Below are 13,456 nucleotides of genomic sequence, written 5' to 3'. Positions count from 1 at the left end.
AAAATTATACACACACACCCCACACTTGTATATACACAGAGTATCACCAAAAGGATACAAAAAAATCTAGTAACTATGAATGCTTCCAGAAAACAAAATGAATGGCTGGTAAACAGAGTAAAAGAAAAAACTTTCATTGTATATTCCTTTTTTCATCTTTGGAAATTTGGAGCCATTTGTATTTTATCTATTTAAAAAACATAAACTTAAAGGTACTTTTATGAAAAGGAAAAGGACAGGAAAAGCAGGACATACTAGGTAGCAGTAAGAAGTGTGGTAAGTAGATATGCATGTTGAGAAGGTCAAACTTTGGCAATTGTTTACCTGCTGGCTTTTGGTCTGAGTAGGGAAAAAGAAAGAATAGCTTTGGTGGTTTCTATACCCAAAGGTGCTGATTACATTTACGGTGTATTTTTTTCTGCATTTATTTAATGAATGAAAGCTGTTCCTACTTCCAGATGCATGTTTTTATTTCATTCCAAGGGATCAAATTCCCGAGACACTGTCATAAGTTTTAATCAGGAAAATGGGCTTCCTAACATTTGTTTTTAATGTTTTATTATTTATTTTTGAGCGAGCACACACAAGTGACGGAGGGGCAGGGGAAGAGGGGGACAGAGGATCTGAAACAGGCTCTGTGCTGACAGCAGAGAACCTGATGCAGGGCTCAAACTCAGGAACCATGAGATCATGACCTGAGCCGAAGTCAGACACCTAACAGACTGAGCCACCCAGGCGCCCCACTTCATAACATTTTTAAAACATTTATTTGGGGACCATAAATATAACAAAAACATGGTTCAAGACTCCCTACACTTCTACATAGGCACACTATAGGAACTTTACCCTGCATACCTAAAAGGAGTAACAGCTTTAAGAAGAAAGCCCCACACCTCCCTCACACCTGGGTGTTGTACAGTAACCTTACACTTAAGCTTTATCCTGGATATAATCTCAAGATCTAGATCTAACCAAGAGAAAATTATTCTTTGATTAAAATACAATGGGGAACAATCTCAATTACTGCAGAACTAAATGAAAGCCCTGCGAACAACACACAGTCATTCTACTCTCATCAGTCAGTAAGGAAATCTAAGAGTTCATGTGTATTAGGAGTCACTCCATTTCTCAACTTTTTTTTTTTTTTAAGAAAATAATCCAATTTATTCTCTAGGGAATGGGGCCACCCCTCTCAGATCTAGGGTGCCGTCCATCCTTAAATAAACAGAAACTTGGTTACCTTTTCCAACAGTCCTTTCCTTTCATCGGTAAGGGAACAGGATGTGCAAAATTAAGCAGCTAAAAATAAAATCATGCTCACAGGCTACAGAAACTTTATACAAAGGGCAGAGATGTGGGCAGACTTAGAAGAAAAGTACAATTCTATTGAATACAAGTTTCATACTGTTTCTAAACTGATTAAGAATAAAGGACCTGAGGGGCACCTGGGTGGCTCAGTCGGTTAAGCATCCAACCCTTGATTTTGGCCCCTCCCCTACTCGTGCTCTTTTTCTCTCCCAAAATAAATAAATAAGTTTAAAAAAAAAAAAAAAGAAAGAAAGAAAAATAAAGGACCTGAGTCACCATGGGGACCAAGCAGAATAGTATAAAGTTAGTTGGTGAGCTTTATTCAGGCATGTAGACAAATTACTGCTCACACATCTATCATTTACCAACTCCACAAAGACCTGGGTTCTAATTCTGGTCCTACACTTACTAGATGCTTAAGACTGAACAAGTTTACCTCCTCTCAGTTTTATCTTTTTTAAAATGGGGCTAACCCTTCCTACCTTGACAAATTTTATTGTTGGGTTTTTTAATTAAAGTCAGACATAAAAGACGTAAAGTACTGGGCACATAGCATTCAATAAATAGAAACTATTTTTATATAGTTTATAAAACATATAAGCTATATAAAAACATATAAAAATATGTATGTATTTATAAATATATAGTTTACAAAACACAAAGACTAAGTCCCTACCAAGAGTCTAACTAGGAGACTGTGTTAGAAATGTTAATATTAAGTCCAAACTTGGTTAGTGGTAAATGAAACCGTCATTTCCACCTTTCCTACTTAGAGTCAAGAAACTTTAAAATCCTGGGGCACCTGGGTGGCTCAGTCGGTTGAGCATCTGACTTCAGCTCAGGTCATGATCTCGCAGTTTGTGAGACCCACATTGGTCTCACTTCTATTAGTGTGGAGCCTGCTTCGGATCCTCTGTCCCCCGTCCCTCTCCCCCTCCCCCACTTATGCTCTCTTAAAAAATAAACATTAAAGATTTTTTAAAATTAAAAAAAAACAAAAGAAACTTTAAAATCCTTACAAAATTTATTTCCTCTGGAAGGGGATTTAAGTGGCATGATATATAAAAGAAATTTCCTTCAAAACAAAGACCGGGGGAACAACAGTCCATCACCTCAGATCCTCAAGGCTAGACTTTTCAAGTTAAGGTAACAAATGACAGTTCTGTTTATTACCTTTTAAACATTTCTTTATATTACTAATATATCTAAACTACTATTAGGCAATAGAGCAAGAAAAATAGCTAACTTTTACTAAAGCAGGCTGTTGTGTTTTTTGTTTGTTTGTTTTTAAAGGAGAGGAATATACATTAGATGCCCACATCCTGACTAGCAAGAGCACGGACACGCTTCAGGAGGATAAAATCAGCAGAAGGTAGCAAAGACTGTTGTCAAACACCTGCAGTGCCTCAAATCTGCCACTACCTGAATCCCTACAGAGATGACTAACCAAGGAGAAGAGGCAGATTCCTCTGACAGCAAGGCTGTTTCCCTTCTCAAGTGAGGCCAGAGACAGCAAGGAAAACACAGTGACTCCACAGGCACATTAGGATGTGGCCCAGTTACCTTCCGAAAACTGAATCCCGATGGACTAGCCTTGACTAGTCTTCTAACACCTTTAGAACCCAGCCCAAACAGTGAAATGTAAGACACATATTTTTGCAGTTGCATTTGAATTTTTTTTTAGTTGAAATAACAAGATGGTGTATATGGTAATTATTCTTCATAAAAGTTTGAAAGTATCTAATATCTAAAAGCTATAATGAACTTATCAAACTCAACACCCAAAAAACAAATAACGTAGTTAAGAAACGTAAAGAAGATACGAATGCTTTTCCAAAGAAGACATCCAGATGACTAACAGACACATGAAAAGATGCTCAACATCACTCATCATCAGGGAAATATAAATCAAAACCACAATAAGATACCACCTCACACCTGTCAGAATGGCTAAAATTAGCACAAGAAACAAAAGCTACTAGCAAGGATGCAGAGAAAGGGGAACAGTCTTACACTGTTAGTGGGAATGCAAACTGGTGCAGCCATTCTAGAAAACAGTATGAAGGCTCCTCAACAAACTAAAAACAGAACCCTACAACCTAGCAATCGCACTACTAGGCATTTATCCACAGGATACAGATGTGCTTTTTCGAAGGGACACATGAACCACCATGTTTATAGCAGCACTATCAACAATAGCCGAAGTATGGAAAGAGCCTAAATGTCCATCGATAGATGAATGGATAAAGAAGATGTGGTGTATATATATATATATACACACACATACATACAATGGAGTATTACTTGGCAATGAAAAAGAATGAAATCTTGCCATTTGCAAGTACGTGGATGGAACTGGAGGGTATTAGGCTAAGTGAAATTACTCAGAGACAGACAAAAATCATATGACTTTACTCATATGAGGACTTTAAGAGACAAAACAGATGAACATAAGAGAAGGGAAACAAAAATAATATAAAAACAGGGAGGAGGGCAAAACAGAAGAGACTCATAAATATGGAGAACACACTGAGAGTTACTGGAGGGGTTGTGGGAAGGGGGAGGGGCTAAATGGGTAAGGGGCACTGAGGAATCTATTCCTGAAATCATTGTTGCACTATATGCTAATTTGGATGTAAATTTTAAAAAAATAAAAAAATTAAATAAATAACATTAAAAAAAAGAAACTAAAAATAGAACTTCCTTGTGATTCAGTAATTGCATTATTAGGTATTTACTCAAAGGATACAAAAACACAGATTCAAAGGGGTACATGCACCCCAATGTTTACACAGCATTATCAATAATAGTCAAATTATGGAGAGAGCCCAAATGTCCACTGACTGATGAATGGATAAAGAAGATGTGCTATGGGGTGTCTGGGTGGCTCAGTTAGTTAAGGGTCCAACTTCAGCTCAGGTCATGATCTCACGGTTACTAAAGCTGAGCCCCGCATCAGGCTCTGTGCTGTCAGCTTGGAGCCTGGAGCCTGCTTCGGATTCTGTGTCTCCCTCTCTCTGCCCGTCCCCTACTTGAGCACTCTCGCTCTCTCTTTCTCTCTCTCTCTCAAAAACAAATAAACATTTAAAAAATTTTCTTAAAAGAAGATGTGGTATATATATATTATATTATAATATATATATTATATATATATATACACACACACACAATGTATTATATGTATACAATATATACAATGGATTCAGCCACCAAAAAGAATGAAATCTTACCATTTGCAATGATGTGGATGAAGAATGTGTTATGCTAAGTGAAATAAATTAATCAGAGAAAGACAAATACCATATGATTTCACTCATATTTGGAATTTAAGAAACAAAGCAGATGAACATATGGGAGGGAGGCAGTAAGAGAAGAGAGGGAAACAAACCACAAAGGACTCTTAATGATAGCGAACAAACTATGGGTTGATGGAGGAGGGTGGGAGACAGGCTAGATGGGTGATGGGTACTAAGGAGGGCACCTGCTGTGAGGAATACTGAGTCCTGTATGTAAGTGATGAATCACTGACTTCTACTCCAAAGCCAATACTTCACTGTAAGTTGGTTAACAAAAATTTAAATTAAAAAAAAATTTTTTTTGAAAGAATCAAGGAAATTTTGTCCAGTATGTTTTCCTAGAGCACCTAAGTTATTTATAAGGGCTTTGTTTTCAGAACAAAATATCGTACTCCCTGTGTTTGTGTGTGTGTGTGTGTGTGTGTGTGAAAAAGAGTGCATGAGATGGGGCGCCTGGGTGGCGCAGTCGGTTAAGCGTCCGACTTCAGCCAGGTCACGATCTCGCGGTCCGTGAGTTCGAGCCCCGCGTCAGGCTCTGGGCTGATGGCTCAGAGCCTGGAGCCTGTTTCCGATTCTGTGTCTCCCTCTCTCTCCGTCCCTCCCCCGCTCATGCTCTGTCTCTCTCTGTCCCAAAAATAAATAAAAAACATTGAAAAAAAATTTAAAAAAGAAAAAGAGTGCATGAGAACATGTGTGCACCAGCAGGAGAGGGGCAGAGAGAGAGAGGGAGAAAGAGAATCCCAAGCAGGCTCTGTGGTGTCAATGTCATGTTAGTGCAGAGCCCGACCCAGGGCTTGATCTCGTGAACCGTGAGATCATGACTTGAGCCAAAACCAAGAGTCAGACACTTTAACGGAATTAGCCACCCAGGCACTGCCCCTACCCTTTGTTAAAGTCATTTTAATGTCTATATATTATTTAAACATACACATTTGTCTAGTCAAATGATCCAACTCTTGTTCTTCTCATTTTAATAACAAAACAAAATAAAGCCAGTCTTTATTATTTAGAATACCACCGCTTCATAGGAAATTGTTCCAGGAATAGTATGAAGACTAATATTGATTTTTAAAATATGCTTCATTAAGTAATACTTACCTAAAATTTGGCATGATCTTCCAAACAACATAAAATAAGGACTCTGGGCTAAATGCAGTCTGGCTACCTTGCCATAAAGCACAGAGTGTCTTTCTAAACTCTTCGACCAAAGACCTGGAAAAGAAGAAAGTGAGAGGCTACTATTTCAATGCATAATGTCCAACTGGCTACAACTCATAATAAAAGTGAAAACATATATGCTTAACTTGGATGTAAATTTAAAAAAATAAATATATTTTAAAAAATGAAAACATAAAAAGGGTTTGGTTTCTTCTAACCTAATTCTGACAGTTAAGTAAGAGCATCTCAAAAACCCACATAAAGAGCAGCAATTATAGACAAAACTAGGTTTTTTTAACCCCACAACGAACATTGAGTGTGCCAGAGTAATGGCATACTTGTACAATAAAGCAATAGAGAAGTTACAAATTACTTCAAAATGTCCATTTTTAGAAAACTTTTTAAGTAACAGAATCTCTTTCTCCATTTCCTGTAGTTTTCCTTCTTACCACTTACAAGGAGCACTTCCCAGACCTCAGTGTGTGAGAATCGGCTCATTTCTGTCTGAGACCATTCATCTGACCACAAAGCTTCAACACTCAGCTCTACACCATGACTCCCAAATCCAAATCTAAAAGCCAGATTCTCTCATGACCACATTTCAGTCAGGTTTTTCCAGTTTCCAAGGGGAATTTTCTTCTGAATGTCCTTTGTCACTTCAAACCCAATGTACACTAAAGCTGCTCTCTATACTCTCCCTACTACCGCCCAATAACCATTGTCTTCTCTCATAGGAACAGAACTTCCATTTTTTGCTTGGTGTAAGAACTCCTGGAATAAAAAACTTTGAGTGTGTTCAACTTCTGAGAAATTTCCTTAAAGAGAAAGAGTAGTCGTCATTAATCCCTTCCTTCTTCCTTCTAGCTGGAAGGACAAAATGGTGGCGGTCCAGCACCACTCTGAACAATGTGGATGACAGCCCTACCCTAGGGTTGGTGGAACAGAAAGCTAGAAGGAGCATGATGATGGTGTCAAACAGCCCTAGAGGGATAATCTCTAACTTTTACACGAGAAAATAAATAACGGTTGTTTAAGTCACTATTAATTTTGTTTTCCTATGCAGGTAGCTAGAATGAAACACTTCCAATAACCAGTTAAACTGAAACATCACCAAACAACTTCAATACCTGTGTCTGTCAATACACCTACCATCCTCACAGATACCTGACTGGTTTCTCAGAGAATCTCACTAATAGCTCAACCTTTGTCATCCAGTAGTGTGCTCACAAATCATATTTTTTGCTTCCTAGTACCTGAACCTTCTTCCTGTATTTGAGGAATTCCCCACGTTAAGAGTCTGGGTAAGAGTCAGAGCCTGCTTCCCACTATGGAAGTTGGAAAGCCCAGATACTTGCTTTCTCAAACCACCTTGCAGCCAGCACTCAGGTACATGGCCTGGGTCCTGCCTATTTGAAGCAGAAGTTAGTGAGGCGAAGAAGCTGGGGCAGTGGCAAATTCCTTCTGATGACAAAGAACATCACCTGGAGTACAGAGGCAGCAATAATAGCAGAAACCGCAGCATTCACCCAGCACTCAACTCCAGCAGTGCTGGCAACAGGAACTCTGGTGTCACAATGGGAAGTGTGTTAGAGGACAGTAATATCCTTATGGGATAGTTCCATGGGGTGATTGTGGCTATGGTTCTGGATGTCTAGATGCCAGACCTGATTTTCCACCCATCCAGTAATAGCTTACCAACAGACTTTTAATAAATTCTTGTTCTGCCTAAGATGGCCAGAGATAATTTCTGCAATTTATAACTAAACCCTAAATGACACTAATGCATCAAGTACTACTCATACATCCCTTAATTTTTCTAAAAATGTATTTTTTCCTCCTTATTTCACTGCTATCCCCTCCAACCCAAATACTATAAAGTGTGAAGTCTCCTCGAATGCAGGCATTTTTCCAGTTCATTCTATATGCTGTTAGCAAAGTAAGCTCTTAAGACATCACTTACAGTGGTATGACTACTCCCTACTCCAATACCTGGCTCTAAAGTTCCCTGGTATTTTGGCTCTATGCAAACTGTACACTATTCTAACATGTTCTATTGTAATTTCCCTGAGCGTCTTAAGCAGAATAATGTCAGATCGTAAAATGGTTTTTCAGAATGTGTGGGGATGGGGTGTGTGGGAGCAGGAATGCGCAGGCAGAAAGAATATTATGTTAAAATATATACCAATTATAAAACATAGCCTTATTTCAGTAATGTTAAAATATGAAAAAATGTGCCCACTGATAATAGATAATAGAGATTATCTGAACCCCAAATAGAGCACAGCTGCACTGAATTTGCATACATATCGGTTCTCAATAATCATTTGTCAATTTTCCCTTCTCCGTGTCAACTAAAAATTGATTGCATTGCCCCATAATTAATGTGAGGACTACAAATTAATTTTATTAGCCAAAAGAGGTTTATCTACTATTATAAGACAAATCAACTCACAAAGGCTAATGATATTCATGCTGGTCTAAACCTAGAACTGTGTTTCATATATAAATGTCAATTTGAGAGCTCAAATCCACAAAGACTTAATAAGTAGAGAGCTAAATTTATCCTCCCATTAGGTAAACAGAAATAAAAGAATTCCAACAATTATTAAGATTACCAGCTACATACTTAAACACAATTTTTAGAAGAGTGTTTTAAAATGTATGTGCCTATTAACTCACATAATGAAATGGAAATCACCAGTAAGAGTCACTTGTTTTGTAGCTCAAAGCCAGAAAGGACATATTCTTAGAACTCACACATTGTTATCCCCTTGGCTCCTGGTGTGGTATGTTCGCCTTCCTGCTGTTTTCCCATTCCTTAACTCCACAGCGGGCAGTTCTTTGAAATAACAGCAAAACTGCTCAATGTTACTATTTTAAAAGGAAGGGAAGAAAATTATTTAAAAAAAAAAAAAAAAAGAAAAGAAAAAAAAGAATTTACTAGGACTGTAAAGAAAGTTATATAAAACCCACATGTGAATTTTGAAAATGTGATTTCACTTTCTCAAGAAATTGCTTTGAGTTTCCTCATTAAGTTTCTTCATTTACTCTAAGAAAACAGTATTAACAGATGACTTTGTAGAAATGAACAAAGAGCTTAAAGCAAAATCTCTTTAAAAAAAAAATTCCTCACTTCTGGGGTGCCTGGCTGGCTCAGTTGGAACAGCATGTGACTCTTAATCTCAGGGCTGTGAGTTCAAGCCCACATTGGGTGCAGACATTACTCATATAAATAAAACTTTAAAAAATGTTTCATTATATCCTCAATTCCCCTCCCCCAAAGGTTGTCACCATTTTTTTTGGGGGGGGGTGCCTGTTTCCAGGTATTCAATAATTTCCTCAAATAAAAACAAACCATGAAACCAACCATATTGTTTAGATATACAGTACAGAGTAATAAGGAGAATTCTGCAGTGATTTGAGTTTCTTGTTTGAAAAAAACTAGATAAGTCAAGAGATAGTATCTTTAAGGTGGGACCAAGTATGATTTCTGTTCCTTATTAGCAAGGTGGCCTTAGGACGAGAATTTATTCTGGCCTTTGATGGCGCATTAAAATCTACAAGTATATGGCTTTCAAAATAATTTCTTCTATATAACTGAGGTCAACCTTGTTGGGTATTTTATTTTTACTACTTATCTTACATTTTAAAGATCTTCTAAACATCTGATCTTATGATCATATTTAAGACTCAACTAATCAGGGGGCAGGGTACCTGGATGGCTCAGTCGGTTAGGCATCTGACTTTGGCTCAGGGCATGATCTTGCGGTCCGTGAGTTCAAGCCCTGCGTTGGGCTCTGTGCTGACAGCTCAGAGCCTGTTTCAGATTCTCTGTCTCCTTCTCTCTCTGCCCTCCCCCGCTCGTGCTCGGTCTCCTTTTCTCTCAAAAATAAATAAATAGGGGCATCTGGGTGGCTCAGTTGGTTAAGCGTCCAACTTCAGCTCAGATCATGATCACGCAGCTGGTGAGTTCAAGCCCCACGTCCAACTCTGTGCTAACAAGCTCAGAGCCTGGAGCCTGGTACCGATTCTTTCTCTCTCTCTCTCTCTCTCTCTCTCTCTCTCTCTCTCTCTCTGCCCCTCCTCCGCTCACACTGTCTCTCAAAAAATGAATAAATGTAAAAAAAAAAAAAAAAGTTAAATAAATAATTAAATAAATAAATAGCATAAGACTCCCCTAGGTGGCTCAGCTGGTTGAGCCTCCAACTCTTGATTTTAGTTCGGGTCATGATCCCAGGGTCATGGGATTGAGCTTAGGATTCTGTCTCTTTCCCTCTGCCCCTCTCTCCTGCTCATGCACTCTCTCTAAAAAAAAAAAAAAAAAAAAAAAGACTCAACTATAATCAGATTCAACTCTGAACAAGGTTCCCTATAATCCTGGGGTCTGCATACTACAGCCCACAGGCCAAATCTGATCCTGGGCCACTGATCTTTTACATTTAAAAAAATTTTCTTTAATGTTTATTTATTTTTGAGAGAGAGAGAGAGAGAGAGAGAGAGAGGGAGGGAGGGAGGGAGGGAGGGAAAAGGAGGCAGCCAGGGAGGAAAGGAGGAAATGGCGGGGAGGAGCAGAGAGAGAGGGAGACACAAATCTGAAGCAGGCTCCAGGCTCTGAGCCATCAGCATAGAGCCTGATGCAGGGCTTGAACTCATGAACTGTGAGATCATGACTTCAGCTGAAGTCTGATGGTTAACAGACTGAACCATCCAGGCTCCCCACCAAGCTTTTACGTTTTTAAAGAGATGTTTATAAAGGGTTGGGGTAGAAGAGAGGGGGAAGAGAAGAAGATATGAGACACTGTGTGTGGGATGCAAAGACTAAAGTATTTACTATCTGGCCATTTACTGAGAAAGTTTTCTGACCTCTGCTCTAGTTCATTCAAGAAGCAACAGGATATAAATAATGACAACTAACAGTTACTTACTGCTAGACACTGTTCTAAACACTTTATATAAATTATATTATTTAATCTTCCCAACCATCCTATGAGGCAGAACTATTAACCTCAATTTTACTGATGAGGCAACTAAGGCACAGGGAAATGAGATAACATGCCACATGACTAGAGTTAGTGGCAGAGATAAAATCTGAAGCCTGAGCCTTTGCTCCTAACCGTTTTGCTAGAAACTAACTCTGATCTGAACATTACCTGAGTGACTGAAGGATGGCATTCATGAAACATGTGTTCCCCAAATTCCGAAGGCCTGTGGCACAAATGCCAGTGGTGCTTCCCTGTAAAATGGGATAAGAAAAGCCCATCAGCAATACCAAGAGAAGGCTGTGTCAGACATCAAAGCAAAGGCCTATATTTGAAACTCTAGCATCAAACCAATTTGGAATTGGTCCTTTTTTGTCCAATGAATATTTCAAACTCTCGTTCTACTCTCTAAGTATCCAGATATTTTTAAAAGCCTACTTTTGATCCTGGGATTGTTCTCAATGGAAGTACCCCGTGGAAGCTTATATGGAAATCAGCATTAATAAATACCATGGAGTACACGATATAAAAACCAGGAAGATCCTTAAATGAAATAAAGTTTTAAGACTGAATGCTTTTACAAGATTTTATTAAAACTACTACAAATTGAAAAATATAAACATATACACCTCAAATAAATCTGTCCCCAAACTTTTAACTCTAAGCCATGCATAAAAGACCAATACATGTATTCCTAGCAACAGGATATCAGTCTTTAAAACGCTACCTGAATTTCCCTTAAAGACCAAGGCTTTGTTTTCTGATTAACTCTACAAATGCACCATGACATCTAAATATTACACCTTAGAAGTGAATCTACCAATCCAACACAAAACCTCTCTGCCCATAACTCAATGGCCAGGGAACACTTTAAGCTCTTTATCACACAAAATCATAACACTTCAATTAAGTGCATGTCTAAACAGAACTAGCATGACAGCAGAGAGGCAGGTGTAGGGCAAAATTACTGATGTATTTATAAGTATTTAGCGACCGTTAAATTTTTTTAATTTATTCATGGCTCATACATCTGGTAACAGATGGTTACCAAAATGAGGAAGCATATTCTTTCATGATAGACTTTTATTAATGAAGTCCTAAGAAACAAAACTTACCAAAACCTCAGACCCATAGAATTTGCACTTAGGACCTTTAACAGAAGGAAGCAAAGAACTTTGGGATCTTCAGGAACAGAGTAATAAGATACATGACTAGGCTTTCAGAATGAACACTTGCTAAGGGAGAGGAACACAGTAGTAATCCTGATGGAAGGAAGGCACTGACAGATGGACTCACTGGGGTATTCAGTCACATCAAGAATCATTAGTACAAGTGGCAAACATTTCGCAAAATATTCCAAATCCAAGGCATACATTTATGAAAGTTCATAAGGACCAACATTAGTGTTAGAGATGTAACAAAAACAGCGACTAGGTCTAAACCAATTCCTACATTTGCATAAATTTTAATTACTTACATTTACTTTTAATAACTTGGTGTTTAGTGATGAATTTTCCAAAAGTTTTCTTTTCCTATGCCTGTCAGCCGTGAAAGCGGAGCTATTAAAACAAAAACAGATAGTAAAAAAGACATTGACGCACCCATACTACACAGCCTGTACTTCTGCCTCTAATCCTAGACAGGGCTTCTGTTCCTCTATTCAGATTACAAGAAGGGAGGAAGCCCTTGAAATGAGAGAGGCCAAAGAGTACTTAAACTCTAAGTATTTTCACTAGTTGAGATTTTAAAGAAATCAATTCTTCCCTTATCAGCTTTATAATCTATTTAGTCAGTAAGACATGCATAAAGACTTCAGTTAATGAAAACTATACCATGTTTTACTCAAAGACCTCAGGCTATTTTCTCTCATTATATGATTTAAAAATATTGTATTGCCTTTACATTTAAGTTTCCTAAGGGACACCTAGTTTTGGTATGTTCATACAACAGCTTTTAATATCAACTGCCAAAATAAAATAAATGGTACCTGATGACTAGGGGTGATTTGTACAAATTTCACTAGTATCAGCAGCCATTCCAGAGCCATTTCTATTCGTACAGCTTCAAAGCCATCACTGTTTAGATTTCTGTTTAGTGCTTCAATTTTGGATTCAGGGAGTTTTATCTGAATAACAACCTATCTTGCTAGAGCTAAAAAATTCTATTCACATAAGTACTGTAATTTCTTTATGATGGCAAAGCATTTCACAAGTTACTGTAATTTCAAGTGACACAGCCCCTCACAAAAGAGGAAAAGAAGAGAGGCGCCTGGGTGGCTCAGCTGGTTGAGCATCCGACTTCGGCTCAGGTCATGGTCTCGCTGTCCGTGAGTTTGAGCCCCGCATCAGGCTCTGTGCTGACAGTTCAGAGCCTGGAGCTTGCTTCGTATTCTGTGTCTCCCTCTCTCTCTGTCCTTCACCTGCTCGTGCTCTGTCCCTCTCTTTGTCTCTCAAAAATAAATAAACATTAAAAAAAATTAAAAAAAAAAGAGGAAAAGAAGAAAATAAGATCTTGTGCTATCATACAGGTGCAAAGGGACAATAATATAACAAACCTAATTTCCCTTAAAAATAATGCATAAATTTTAGTGCTTCTAAGAAGACCTCATAAAACATTTGACAAGGATTTTCGAATATCAAAGGTAACTCTATAATGATTTTCTATCATTTTATGTCCTTTCCTTACACCTCCAAAATTCCCCTTGCAAATAAATTG

The 13,456-nt window shown here is 38.1% G+C and overlaps 1 protein-coding gene and 1 long non-coding RNA gene across 4 annotated transcripts in view; one reads left to right on the top strand and one right to left on the bottom strand.

The window, feature by feature from the left end:
* Positions 1-2,714, top strand: part of LOC121041813 (uncharacterized) — a 50,016-nt gene extending 47,302 nt beyond the window's left edge. For both annotated transcript variants that reach the window (XR_005795856.1, XR_005795855.1), the window contains one exon: positions 2,602-2,714. This is a non-coding gene — a long non-coding RNA (uncharacterized LOC121041813). The remainder of the gene's footprint in view (positions 1-2,601) is intronic.
* Positions 1-13,456, bottom strand: part of USP3 (ubiquitin specific peptidase 3) — a 73,373-nt gene that overhangs the window by 36,779 nt on the left and 23,138 nt on the right. For both annotated transcript variants that reach the window (XM_040492915.1, XM_040492916.1), the window contains 4 exons: positions 12,219-12,300; positions 10,913-10,995; positions 8,520-8,633; positions 5,703-5,816 (listed from right to left, as the gene is read on the bottom strand). In XM_040492915.1, coding sequence (XP_040348849.1) covers positions 5,703-5,816; positions 8,520-8,633; positions 10,913-10,995; positions 12,219-12,300 — 393 coding nt within the window. The remainder of the gene's footprint in view (positions 1-5,702; positions 5,817-8,519; positions 8,634-10,912; positions 10,996-12,218; positions 12,301-13,456) is intronic.

This window comes from Herpailurus yagouaroundi, unplaced genomic scaffold (assembly GCF_014898765.1).
Source record: "Herpailurus yagouaroundi ecotype Mexico unplaced genomic scaffold, PumYag 184, whole genome shotgun sequence".
Lineage (NCBI taxonomy): Eukaryota > Metazoa > Chordata > Mammalia > Carnivora > Felidae > Herpailurus > Herpailurus yagouaroundi.
The sequence above is the reverse complement of the archived record's forward strand: the minus strand, read 5'-3'. Positions and strand labels throughout refer to the sequence as shown.